Here is a 14,501-nt window from a genome sequence, read left to right on the forward strand (position 1 = left end):
AGTGGACCTAAACTTAAAAGCTTTTGCACAGCAAAGGAAACTACAAACAAGGTGAAAAGACAACCCTCAGAATGGGAGAAAATAATAGCAAATGAAACAACTGACATGGGATTAATTTTCAAAATATACAAGGAGCTCATACAATTCAATACCAGAAAAGCAAACAACCCAGTCAAAAAGTGTGAAAAAGACCTAAACAGACATTTTTCCAAAGACATATAGATGGCTAACAAACACATGAAAAGATGCTCAACATTGCTCAATATTAGAGAAATGCAAATAAAAACTGCAATGAGATACCACCTCACATCAGTTAGAATGGCCATCGTCAAAAAGTCTACAAATAGTAAATGCTGGAGAGGGTGTGGAGACAAGGTGTGCTAGGTCTTGTTGCAGTGTGTGGGCCTTCTCTTAGCAGACTACAGTCTCTCTAGTTGCAGCAGGAGGGTTTTACTTGTCCCAGGGCATGTGGGAGCTTAGGCCTCCGACCAGGGATTGAACCAATTACCACTGCATCAGAGGGCAGATTCTTAATCACTGGACACCAGGGAGTTCAGTTCAGTTCAGTTGCTCAATCGTGTCTGACTTTCTGTGACCCCATGAATCACAGCATGCCAGGCTTCCTGTCCATCACCAGCTCCCCGAGTCTACTCAAATTCATGTCCATCGAGTCGGTGATGCCATCCAGCCATCTCATCCTCTGTCGTCCCGTTCTCCTCCTGGCCCCAATCCCTCCCAGCATCAGGGTCTTTTCCAATGAGTCAACTCTTCACATGAGGTGGCCAAAGTACTGGAGTTTCAGCTTCAGCATCAGTCCTTCCAATGAACACCCAGGACTGATCTCCCCTAGGATGGACTGGTTGGATCTCCTTGCAGTCCAGGGGACTCTCAAGAGTCTTCTCCAATACCACAATTCAAAAGCTCAATTTTTCAGTGCTCAGCTTTCTTCATAGTCCAACTCTCACATCCATACATGACCACTGGAAAAACCATAGCCTTGACAAGACGGACCTTTTTTGGCAAAGTAATGTCTCTGCTTTTTAATATGCTATCTAGGACGGTCATAACTTTCCTTCCAAGGAGTAAGCATCTTTTAATTTCATGGCTGCAATCACCATCTGCAGTGATTTTGGAGCCCCAAAAAATAAAGTCTGACACTGTTTCCATTGTTTCCCCGTCTATTTCCCATGAAGTGATGGGACCAGATGCCATAATCTTAGTTTTCTGAATGTTGAACTTTAAGCCAACTTTTCCACTCTCCTCTTTCACTTTCATCAAGAGGCTTTTTAGTTCCGCTTCACTTTCTGCCATAAGGGTGGTGTCATCTGCATATATGAGGTTATTGATATTTCTCCTGCCAATCTTGATTCCAGCTTGTGCTTCCTCTAGCCCAGCGTTTCTCATGATGTACTCTGCATATAAGTTAAATAAGCAGGGTGACAATATACAGCCTTGACTTACTCCCTTTCCTATTTGGAACCAGTCTGTTGCTCCATGTCCAGTTCTAACCGTTGTTTCCTGACCTGCATATAGGTTTCTCAAGAGGCAGGTGAGGTGGTCTGGTATTCCCATATCTTTCAGAATTTTCCACAGTTTATTGTGATCCACACATTTTATTTACATAATCATTTATTTTATTAGTGTGGACTCACACATATTAGTGTGGGCTCACACATATTACTGTATACTTTGGGTTATCATCCAATACTCTGTTATTTATATTGTCCATCAAACCTTTTCCAATTTGGCAGTAGGAGCTTCTCAGACTTTCTTTTAGAGTTTCAAGGTCCATTTCATCATAGTTGTGCAAGCAAACTGCTCTCCTATTGTGAAAGTTTGAGTTTGACTCTTGACAGAGTTTTCACACACGGAGTGCTGCCTCTGGTGAACCCAGAACTCTTGGCCTTAGAACTCCCATCCCTAGTGGCTTGTAGGACTGTGGACCTCAGAGTCTCTGATACAGGAGACAAACCTTACAACTCCACAGCTGTTCCCTGATGTTTCTGGATAAACTGTGCAGTTCAGGTACCTCTTGAGATCAGGTTCACTGATGGAAGAGGATAAGACAGCCAGAAAGGGCAAGGTTAGACTGCTAGGGGTCAAGAATGTGCCTAGGAACTTGCTCTCTTAAGGGTTTGAGAGAGACTGGTAGCATGATGTGAAATTAACAGAATTAGAAGCCCGGCAAAAACCTACATCGCCGTAAGTCTTATGAGTTCCTTGTTGGGAATAGTTTGGAGCCCAAGGTTGGTTGTCCACCATTGCTTGGGGTCTAGTCTAGAGAATGAAGATGCTAAGATATTCGAAGGCTTCAGTAAGGCCCCTTCGGTAAGGTCACAATGCACAATTTTATGTGCATTTTTATCTCCAGGACTTAACCTTGGGGAAAAAGGAAGGATTCTGGATGACCTTTTTTCTACCTGACAGTGGTGTAGACCTGTCCTTGGCTCTTTTGTGATTCTATCAGCTCAGTTTGGGAGAGTGCTGCCCTTGGAACTAGGATAGGTTGGGGGAAGGTTGATAAGGAAAACAGGTGATCATTGGGGCTGGGACAACAGAGCACTTGGCTCCAAATGGAATCACTTAGAAATGTCAGTGTTGCCATAATCACAGCCTCTGTTCTCTGGTGCTGAATAGAAACACAGAAACAGCATTTTGGGTGAAGCAGTAAAGAATAGCTTTTATTGCTTTGCCAGGCAAAGGTGGACACAGTGGGCTAATGTCCTGAAGACCATGTGAACCACCTTGGAGCAGGTAGTGAGGAGTTTTATAGTGTTTAAGGGGCAGGGCATGATCAGCTGGTGAAGAGTTCTTGGATGGGTTGGCATCAAGTATCATCAGCCTTTTGGTTTCAGCCAGTTTAGGGTCTATGTTCTTGTGCTCAGCAGATTTCATCTGGAGGGGGGTCTACTTTCTGTAAAAACAACTTAGGAATGTGTGTCAGGCCTTTGTATGTTTTAGGAAACGTGGAGTTTGGCAATTCTGTTATGTTGCAGAATTATAGTCCAAATTGTTACCAGTTCCCCAGCCCAACAGCTATTCTTTGTTTCTACATCTTCACATTTCCCAGTCTTAGCTCTGCTCTCAGAGTAGGAAGAGCTTCCACTGTAAACAGCCCAAGGGCCCAGGGAGCCACCTGTGCCAGGAGCCTTGCCATAGGCCTGTGTTCCTCCTGGGAGGGGCTTGGGCTGGGTTCAGGGAGCTAGTTGTTTATAAAGTGACAGAAACCCTGCCCTGAGCAGAGCACTCCAGACACTGCCACAATGAAGGGACCACTGCTTTTGCTGGCCTTGCTGGTGACCAGAGAGTTGACCTTCAAGATGCGTGAGGGTAGAAAGGAGGGTCCAGATGGCCCTCCTTATCCTTGCCCATTGCTGTCTCACTGCATCCTTCCCAGTCCTGTCCAAGCCGCTTCCAGGGGCAGATTCTGAGGGCAACTGTCTGATCAGTGCCCAGGAGTCCTGCACAAACTCCTTGAGGCTTTCAGCCTTTGAATGGAAGGAGTGGTGTGGGGTTGGAAGGGTCATTAGCTATGCACACACTGGGGGATAGTTAGTTTGGGGGTAGCGGTGCTCATTAGAAGGGAGGAAGCAGGCTGGTATGCCTGGGGTGGTGGTCAAGGGCAGAGGGGTCTCCAGGCCTACCCCCTCTTACTGCTCCCTTTGCCGGGAGGTTTTCTGTCTGGAATGTAAACAGTCCTGGGAGAGGGCGGGTCTCTGTGGAGGTGAGTCTGAAAGCTTTGGATGTGAGTTCTATCAAGTGGTGAGAAACAGGAACCTCCTACTCTGGTAATCCTCTTGTTAAGGTGCTTTCTGTCTGTGCTTTCAGCGGAAGCCTGCCCTGTGTTTTATGGAGCGGTTGGTATGGTGTTTCTTGGAAGCAAAACATTGTTGAACTCAACATTTGATTTGGTTGATGCTACGGATGAGGAAAAGGAAGCTATGGGAAAACTCCTGGATTGCTTCAATGAGGAGGGATTTCGTGCCAAGCTTTCCATTATAAAACTTGTGGTAATTTACTCTCTTCATCCCCTACCCTTCCCTGCCCACTCACATACATAGTGCAGTATGCCACATGGGAATAAATCATGCAGTCATGGGATATGTGACAGACAAGAGCTATAAACAAAGAAACACCTAAACCCTTTGCTTCACCCTGCAACACCTGTAATATGCAAGTGCAGTCAATCTGCACATCCAGCATCTTGTTACTGAATATGCCTGTATCATGCCAGTCAGCTCACACACAGAATAGGGTTGTAATATCAATGCAGTAGGCCAAGTGTCTTGAGTCATGCGATTTTTTTCCCTCAGTGAGAGGAGCTAGTATTGGAGGACTAGAATTTTAATGTTTGGCAGAAAAGGAAGCATTCAGCTCACACACGTGTAAGAGTCTTGTCAGCTCTACTTTAGGAGTATTGAAAAGGAGTCCCTGGCTTTAGAAGTGAAGTTTCTGGCCAGTGGTCTCGTCACCTCTTGTTCCCACTCTGATGGCCATTGCTCTGGCTCAGAGCCCCATTTCCACCCACATGGTTTCCATGTCCACAAGCCAGAATTTTCATTGTGGTGTTTCACTGTGGTGTTTCACTGTGGTGCCTGAGGCTCCTGAGGAGGATTCTAGGTATCTGTGACTGATCACCTAAGCAAGCAGTGTATCTCCCAAAGAATCATCTTTCCTTTTTTGTTCTTGTCAAGTAATACTGGAGATTGTGAATAGTCTTTCTCAGCACATTTTCCTCAAATTGTTGATTGTTCAAAACGAGAGGTTTTCTGCAAAGAGAGTTTCATGCAGTAATAGGAACACACAGAGCACATGGGTTTGTTTATGACTCCTGCATGCACATTCCATCCACCCAGCACACCTGACAGAAGAGGCTCAGGTGCAAGGGGTGTGACCCAAACCCAGTCTCCAGCACCTTGCTCCTATCTCAGGACTAGTCCTGGTTGTGCCCTGATGACCCTCGTCATCTCCTTCCCTCCCTGGCATGGTTGGAGCCTCTGTCTTCCTCCTGACACCTGTGTCTGGCCTGTTAGGGAGCCATCCTCCCCCTGGTGCCTGCTGGCAGCCCCCTGTCCAGTGGTGGGTCTGTGGGCAGAGGTTCTTGTGGGGGATGGGGCTGAATCGCTGAGGGTGAGGTATGAGGTGATCCTGGGGAGACAGGATAGCCTGGCTGTGGGCTCAGGTCCTGTCTTTTCTCCTCCTATTCCCTTCCAGAGTTCCACCATTTTCAATGAGGATTGCTCTGGCTATAGAATGTCCACAGTGGTGAGCACTGTTTCAGGATTACTTCTCAGTGTGACGTCTTTGGTGAGATGATCTTTGCCAGGGATGCCAGTGTGCACTCAAGCTTCCTGCCCTGTTCTCCTCAACTGAAGCTGGAATCCAGATACGTGTCCCACCTCATGTGGTCTCTATGAGGCTTACTATAATAAAATCACTGCAGCATTGCTCAGTGTGCCAAGTGTGTGTGTTTGTGCTCTGGGGAGGATGTGAGGCAGGAGGTCTTGGGAGATGGTGAGAAGTGACACATGTGATCATTGAGAGCATGGGGACCAGGTTCAGACAGAACGAGGATAAACCTAGGCCCTGTCCCTGGCAAGCTGTGGATACTTGGGCAAGTTTGTTTAACTTTTTCAAGTCATTTTGTCATCTGCTAAATGGGGATTCTGTGTCAAGATTAAGCCAGTAACATAGTTTATAACAAGATTATAGCCAATAGCTTGGAAGGATAAAATTATTGTTTGCGGACACAGACAGCATATCTCCTACTCTGGCCTTCAGCACAGTGCCAGAACTACCAGTCCTTTAAATATCCCTCTGATTATTGAAGGGTGACTCCTGAGATGACCTGAGAGGGTCATCACAGGTCCCCTCTTCCTCCTAGTGGCATTTGCCATTTCCCACTTCTAGTCTGACATTTCTTCAGGGACACTAAGTGCCACTGCTGTTCTTGGTCCTGCCATGGGGACCAGGACCTCCATGAAGTGCTGGACCAGGAAGAAGGAAGTGTATAGAAGAAACTACCCCAGTGAGAATGTTGTTTCTGTGGAAGCAGCTTATGCTATAAAGTGTGAATTGAAGGATGTGCCATATGGGGGCACATGTCCTAAACTCTCCAACCTACTTGTAAAAGCATGAAATAGGTAGTTGCATTACAATAGGAGATTTGTGAAACTACTAGGATGGGAGTAGGTTTTATTCAGTTTCTTAGGGTCTAGGTCATTGTCAGGCTACTCTCAGTAGGACCCACAGAAAGAGTGGCATAACTGATAAAAATCTCTCTACCTTCTGGCCAGGCAGATGTACTAAGGTCACATACCAGGAGCTGAACTTGAGACTTGATGCTAAGTAGCCAGGGCCTTGAGCCCTGGATCTTCTTTGACCTACTGCCTAAATTAGGCATTTAAATTCACTGTTTGCTCTTCCTACACCTTGATTTATATCTACCAATCCTGGACACTCTGCTGAAGTTAGTATTAAGTGTTCAGGTCATACTGTGAAAGTGAAATTCATGCTGTTGTGTCTGACTTTCCGACCCCATGTAGCCTGCCAGGCTCCTTGGTCCATGGAATTCTTCAGACAAGAATACTGGAATGGGTAGCTGTTCCCTTCTCTGGGGGAATCTTCCCAAACCAGGGATCGAACCCAGGTCTCCTGCATTGCAGGGAGATTCTTTACCTTGTGTGAGCCACAAGGGAAACCCTCAAGTCATACTAAAGAGGTCTAAAATTTTGTTGAAATGTACAAGATAGAAATTGAACAGATTAAGGGTTAAATCGTATCCTTGTATGAGATAAACTGACATCATAGCAATGTCAACCCTTCCCAAATCCATCTAAATTAACCTTTGTTCTCATGAAGATTAACTTAATATTTACTCCCAGTAACTAAATTTTTGAAGTCAACCAAAAAATTGAGATAAATTGAAACTATCCAGAGGATTGTTCTCACCACATTTTTGCAACAGAAATAAAAGTCTCCATAAATTGTCGAGTTTTGGTGGAGAATAGATACATGGTCATACTGAGAGAAGAGAAAACCCATACATAGAGTCAAAGTTAGTTTAAGATATAATAATAACAGTTTATTGAATTTTGAAGAAAGAATAGGTATTTTTAAAAATGGCGTTGAGAAAACTGAGTTAACATTAAAACAATCTAGATGAATCTGCAGAGCCTTTTTCTGTGGATTTATGTGGAATAATGATTTAATTGCCATAATTCTAATGTTTGATTATTCATTTGTCACAGCCCATTTCTTCTCAACTCCCTCCCCACTCTTTCAGTTTAACTTTCATGACATCACAGTTTCTTGTTTTTCTCCTGCTTTACTGGAAGATACTTCTCAGGTCTTCCAGGTTGTATCCTATATCAAAGTTCATTCTCTTTGCATCTCTTCTTTCTTATATATGCCCACTTAAAAAAATCTTTTTTTTAAATTTATTTATTTTTTAGAATAAGTTTGGAAGTTTACCTTCTCTGCAATTTTCTGGAAGAGTTTGAGTAGCATAGGTGTTAGTTCTTCCTAAATTTTTGGTAGAATTCAGCTGTGAAGCCATCTGGTCCTGGGCTTTTGTTCACTGGAAGATTTCTGATTACAGTTTCAATTTCTGTGCTTGTGATGGGTCTGTTAAGATTTTCCATTTCTTCCTGGTTTAGTTTTGGAAAGTTATACTTTTCTAAGAATTTGTCCATTTCTTCCAAGTTGTCCATTTTATTGGCATATAGTTGCTGATAGTAGTCTCTTATGATCCTTTGTATTTCTGTGTTGTCTGTTGTGATCCCTCCATTTTCATTTCTAATTTAGTTGATTTGATCCTTCTCCTTTGTTTCTTGATGAGTCTGGATAATGGTTTGTCATTTTATTTATCTTCTCAAAGAACCAGCTTTTAGCTTTGTTGATTTTTGCTACGGTCTCTTTTGTTTCTTTTGCATTTGTTTCTTCCCTAATTTTTGTGATTTATTTCCTTTTACCAACCCTGGGATTCTTCATTTCTTACTTTTCTAGTTGCTTTACTTGTAGAGTTATGTTAATTATTTATTTTTATTTTTGGAGGCTAATTACTTTACAATATTGTATTGCTTTTGCCATACATTGACATGAATCCACCACGGGTGTACATGTGTTCCCCATCCTGAACACTCCTCCCACCTCCCTCCCCATCCCATCCCTCTGGGTCATCCCAGTGCACCAGCCCCGAGCTCCCTGTATCATGCATCGAACCTGGACTGGCAATCCTTTTTGCATATGATAATATACATGTTTCAATGCCATTCTCCCTAACCATCCCACCCTCGCCCTCTCCCACAGAGTCCAAAAGACTGTTCTATACATCTGTGTCTCTTTTGCTGTCTCGCATACAGGGTTATGATTACCATCATTCTAAATTCCATATATATGCATTAGTATATTGTATTGGTGTTTTTCTCTCTGGCTTACTTCACTCTGTATAATAGGCTCCAGTTTCATCAACCTCATTAGAACTGATTCAAATGTATTCTTTTTAATGGCTGAGTAATATTCCATTGTGTATATGGACCACAGCTTTCTTATCCATTCATCTGCTGATGGACATCTAGGTTGCTTCCATGTCCTGGCTATTATAAACAGTGCTGCGATGAACATTGGGTACACCTGTCTCTTTCAATTCTGGTTTTCTCAGTGTGTATGCCCAGAAGTGGGATTGCTGGGTCATATGGCAGTTCTATTTCCAGTTTTTAAAGGAATCTCCACACTGTTCTCCATAGTGGCTGTACTAGTTTGCATTCCCACCAACAGTGTAAGGGGGTTCCCTTTTCTCCACACCCTCTCCAGCATTTATTGCTTGTAGACTTTTGGATAGCAGCCATTCTGACTGGTGTGTAATGGTACCTCATTGTGGTTTTGATTTGCATTTCTCTAATAATGACTGAGTGGTATCTCCTCATGGCCGCCCCTCCTGGCTTGAACTGGAGTAGCTCCTCTTGGTCTTCCTGCACTCACGCAGCCGTCGCTCCTTGGACGTGGGATTGCTCGTCTCGGCCGCAGCCCCTGACCTCGGGCATGGGATAGCTCGTCTCTGCAGCTGCCCCTGACCTCGGGCGTGGGGTAGATACCAAGGGAGCATACCATGCAAAGATGGGTTTGATAAAGGACAGAAATGGTATGGACCTAAAAGAAGCAGAAGATATCAAGAAGAGGTGGCAAGAATACACAGAAGAACTGTACAAAAAAGATCATCACAACCCAGATAATCATGATGGTGTGATCACTCACCTAGAGCCAGACATCCTGGAGTGTGAAGTCAAGTGGGCCTTAGAAAGCATCACTACAATCAAAGCTAGTGGAGGTGATGGAATTCCAGTTGAGCCATTTCAAATCCTGAAAGATGATGCTGTTACAGTGCTGCACTCAATATGCCAGCAAATTTGGAAAACTCAGCAGTGGCCACAAGACTGGAAAGCTCAGTTTTCATTCCAATCCCAAAGACAGGCAATCCCAAAGAATGCTTAAACTACCACACAATTGCACTCATCTCACACGCTAGTAAAGTAATGCTCAAAATTCTCCAAGCCAGGCTTCAGCAATACATGTACTGTGAACTTCCAGATGTTGAAGCTGGTTTAAGAAAAGGCAGAGGAACCAGAGACCAAATTGCCAACATCCGCTGGATTATCAAAAAAGCAAGAGAGTTCCAGAAAAACATCCATTTTTGCTTTATTGACTATGCCAAACCCTTTGACTGTGTGGATCACAATAAACTGTGGAAAATTCTTAAAGAGATAGGAATACCAGACCACCTGACCTGCCTCTTGAGAAACCTATATGCAGGTCAGGAAGCAATAGTTAGAACTGGACATGGAACAACAGACTGGTTCCAAATAGGAAAAGGAGTACGTCAAGGCTGTATATTGTCACCCTGCTTATTTAACTTATATGCAGAGTACATCATGAGAAACGCTGGGCTTGGATGAAGCACAAGCTGTAATCAAGACTGCCGGGAGAAATATCAATAACTTCAGATATGCAGATGATACCACTCTTATGGCAGAAAGTGACAAGGAACTAAAAAACCTCTTGATAAAAGTGAAAGAGGAGAGTGAAAAAGTTGGCTTAAAGCTCAACATTCAGAAAACTAAGATCATGGCATCTGGTCCCATCACTTCATGGGAAATAGATGGGCAAACAGTGGAAACAGTGTCAGACTTTATTTTTTTGAGCTCCAAAATCACTGCAGATGGTGATTGCAGTCCCGAAATTAAAAGACGCTTACTCCTTGGAAGGAAAGTTATGACCAACCTAGACAGCATATTAAAAAGCAGAGACATTACTTTGCCAACAAAGGTCCGTCTAGTCAAGGCTATGGTTTTTCCGTGGTCATGTATAGATTTGAGAGTTGGATTGTGAAGAAAGCAGCACGGAAAAATTGATGCTTTTGAACTATGGTGTTGGAGAAGATTCTTGAGAGTCCCTTGGACTGCAAGGATATCCAACCAGTCCATCCTAGGGGAGATCAGTCCTGGGTGTTCATTGGAAGGACTGATGTTGAAGCTGAAACTCCAATACTTTGGCCACCTGATGCGAAGAGTTGACTCACTGAAAAAGACCCTGATGCTGGGAGGCATTGGGGGCAGGAGGAGAAGGGGACGACAGAGGATGAGATGGCTGAATGGCATCACCGACTCGATGGACATGAGTTTGAGTAAACTCCGGGAGTTGGTGATGAACAGGGAGGCCTGGCTTGCTGCGATTCGTGGGGTCACAAAGAGTTGGACATGACTGAGCGGCTGAACTGAACTGAACTGAATAATGAGTGATATTGAGCATCTTTTCATATGTTTGTCAGCCATCTTTATGTCTTCTTTGGAGAAATGTCTGTTTAGTTCTTTGGCCCATTTTTTGATTGGGTCTTCTATTTTTCTGGAATTGAGCTGCAGGAGTTGCTTGAATATTTTTGCAGTTAGTTCTCTGTCAGTTGCTTTGTTTGCTATTATTTTCTCCCATTCTGAATGCTGTCTTTTCACCTTGCTTATAGTTTCATTTGGTGTGCGAAAGCTTTTAATTTTAATTAGGTCATATTTTTTTATTTTTGCTTTTATTTCCAATATTCTGGGAGGTGGATCATAGAGGATCCTGTTGTGATTTACGTCGGAGACTGTTTTGCCGATGTTTTCCTCTGGGAGTTTTATAGTTTCTGGTCTTATGTTTAGATCTTTAATCCATTTTGAGTTTATTTTTCTTTATGGTGTTATAAAGTGTTCTAGTTTCATATTTTTTATGCAAGTTGTTGACCAGTTTCCCCAGCACTACTTGTTAAAGAGATCATCTTTTCTCCATTGTATATTCTTGCCTCCTTTGTCAAACATAAGGTGTCCATAGGTGTGTGGATTTATCTCTGGGCTTTCTATTTTGTTCCATTGATCTATATTTCTGCCTTTGTGCCAGTACCATACTGTCTTGATGACTGTAGCTTTGTAGTCTAGTCTGAAGTCAGGCAGGTTGATTCCTTCAGTACCATTCTTCTTTCTTAAGATTACTTTGGCTATATATATTGATATATATCTAATAATATATTATTAGATATATATTAGATATATTCCTAAGTATTTTATTCTTTCCATTACAATGGTGAGTGGAATTATTTCCTTAATTTCTCTTTCTGTTTTCTCATTGTTATTGTATAGGAATGCAAGGGATTTCTCTGTGTTGATTTTATACCCTGCAACTTTACTATATTCGTTAATTAGCTCTAGTAATTTTCTGGTGGAGTCTTTAGGGTTTTCTATGTAGAGGATCATGTCATCTGCAAACGGTGAGAGTTTTACTTCTTCTTTTGCAATCTGAATTCCTCTTATTTCTTTTTCTGCTCTGATTGCTGTGGTCAAGACTTCCAAAACTATGTTGAATAGCAGTGGGCACCCTTGTCTTGTTCCTGACTTTAGGGGAAATGCTTTCAATTTTTCACCATTGAGGATAATGTATGCTGTGGGTTTGTCATATATAGCTTTTATTAGGTTGAGGAATATTCCTTCTACTCCAGCTTTCTGGCGGGCTTTTATCATAAATGGATGTTGAGTTTTGTCAAAGGCTTTTTCTGCATCTATTGAGATAATCATGTGGTTTTTATCTTTCAATTTGTTAACGTGGTGTATTACATTGATTGATTTGTGGATATTGAAGAATCCTTGCATCCCTGGGATAAAGCCCACTTGGTCATGATGTATCATCTTTTTAATAAGTTGCTGGATTCTGCTTGCTAGAATTTTGTTAAGAATTTTTGCATCTATGTTCATCAGTGATATTGGCCTGTAGTTTTCTTTTTTTGTGGCATCTTTGTCAGGTTTTTGTATTAGGCTAATGGTGGCCTCATAGAATGAGTTTGGAAGTTTACCTTCCTCTGCAATTTTCTGGGTTAGTTTGAGTAGGATAGGTGTTAGCTCCTCTCTAAATTTTTGGTAGAATTCAGCTGTGAAGCCGTCTGATCCTGGGTTTTTGTTTGCTGGAAGATTTCTGATTACAGTTTCAATTTCCATGCTTGTGATGGGACTGTTAAGATTTTCCATTTCTTCCTGGTTCAGTTTTGGAAAGTTATACTTTTCTAAGAATTTGTCCATTTCTTCCAAGTTGTCCAGTTCATTGCCATATAGTTACTGATAGTAGTCTTTTATGATCCTTCGTATTTCTATGCTATCCTTTGTGATCTCTTCATTTTCATTTCTAATTTTGTTGATTTGATTTTTCTCCCTTTGTTTCTTGATGAGTCTGTCAATTTTATTTATCTTCTCAAAGAACCAGGTTTTTGCTTTGTTGATTTTTGCTATGGTCTCTTTTGTTACTTTTACATTTATTTCTGCCCTAATTTTAAAGATTTCTTTCCTTCTACTAACCCTGGGGTTCTTCATTTCTTACTTTTCTAGCTGCTTTAGGTGTAGAGTTAGGTTATTTATTTGACCTTTTTCTCATTTCTTGAGGTAAGCCTGTATTGCTATGAACCTTCCCCTTAGGACTGCTTTTACAGTGTCCCATAGGATTTAGGTTGTTGTGTTTTCATTTTCATTTGTTTCCATGCATATTCTGATTTCTTTTTTTATTTCTTCTGTGATTTGTTGGTTATTCAGCAGCGTGTTGTTCAGCCTCCATATGTTGTAATTTGTAATAGTTTTTTTTTTTTTTTTCCTATAATTGACATCTAATCTTACTGCATTGTGGTCAGAAAAGATGCTTGGTAGGATTTCAATTTTTTGAATTTACCAAGGCTAGATTTATGGCCTAAGATGTTACCTATCCTGGAGAAGGTTCCATGTGCACTTTAGAAGAAGGTGAAATTCATTATTTTGTGGTGAAATGTCCTGTAGATATCAATTAGGTCTAACTGGTCTATTGTATCATTTAAAGTTTGTGTTTCCTTGTTAATTTTCTGTTTAGTTGATCTATCCATAGGTGTGAGTGGGGTATTAAAGTCTCCCACTATTATTGTGTTATTGTTAATTTCCCCTTTCATACTTGTTAACTTATGTCTTACATATTGTGGTGTTCCTATGTTGGGTGCATATATATTTACAATTGTTATATCTTCTTCTTGTATTGATCCTTTGATCATTATGTAGTGTCCTTCTTTGTCTCTTTTCACAGCCTTTGTTCTAAAGTCTATTTCATCTGATATGAGTAATGCTACTCCTGCTTTCTTTTGGTCTCTATTTGCATGGAATATCTTTTTCCAGCCCTTCACTTTCAGTCTGTATATGTCCCTTGTTTTGAGGTGGGTCTCTTGTAGACAGCATATATAGGGGTCTTGGTTTTGTATCCATTCAGCCAGTCTTTGTCTTTGGGTTGGGGCATTCAACCCATTTACATTTAAGGTAATTATTGATAACTATGATCCCATTGCCATTTACTTTATTGTTTTGGGTTTGAGTTTATACACCCTTTCTGTGTTTTCTGTCTAGAGAGGATCATTTAGCATTTGTTAGAGAATGGTCCATCTGGCCAAGGTTATGGTTTTTCCAGTGGTCATGTATGGATGTGAGAGTTGGACTGTGAGGAAAGCTGAGAGCCGAAAAATTGATGCTTTTGAACTATGGTGTTGGAGAAGACTCTTGAGGGTCCCTTGGACTACAAGGAGATCCAACCAGTCCATCCTAAAGGAGATCAGTCCTGGGTGTTCAATGGAAGGACTGATGCTGAAGCTGAAACTCCAGTACTTTGGCCACCTCATGCGAAGAGTTGACTCATTGGAAAAGACCCTGATGCTGGGAGGGATTGGGGGCAGGAGGAGAAGGGGACGACAAAGGATGAGATAGCTGGATGGCATCACCAACTCGATGGGCATGAGTTTGAGTAAGCTCCGGGAGTTGGTGATGGACAGGGAGGCCTGGCGTGCTGTGATTCATGGGGTCGCAAAGAGTCGAACATGACTGAGCGACTGAACTGACTGACTGAACTGACTGAGAGAGTTGGTTTGGTGGTGCTGAATTCTCTCAGCTTTTGCTTGTCTGTAAAGCTTTTGATTTCTCATTCATATT

General features: G+C 42.1%; 1 protein-coding gene across 1 annotated transcript; it reads left to right on the plus strand.

Moving 5' to 3' along the window:
- The first annotated feature begins 3,242 nt into the window (after positions 1–3,242).
- LOC122691988 (androgen-binding protein homolog) lies at positions 3,243–5,447 on the plus strand. Its single transcript, XM_043899118.1, has 3 exons — positions 3,243–3,330; positions 3,829–4,010; positions 5,215–5,447. The coding sequence occupies exons 1-3, from the start codon at positions 3,264–3,266 to the stop codon at positions 5,314–5,316; spliced, it is 351 nt and encodes a 116-aa protein (XP_043755053.1). The 5' UTR covers positions 3,243–3,263; the 3' UTR covers positions 5,317–5,447.
- Positions 5,448–14,501: the final 9,054 nt, after the last annotated feature.

This window comes from Cervus elaphus, chromosome 4 (genome assembly GCF_910594005.1).
Source record: "Cervus elaphus chromosome 4, mCerEla1.1, whole genome shotgun sequence".
NCBI classification, from domain to species: Eukaryota; Metazoa; Chordata; class Mammalia; order Artiodactyla; family Cervidae; genus Cervus; species Cervus elaphus.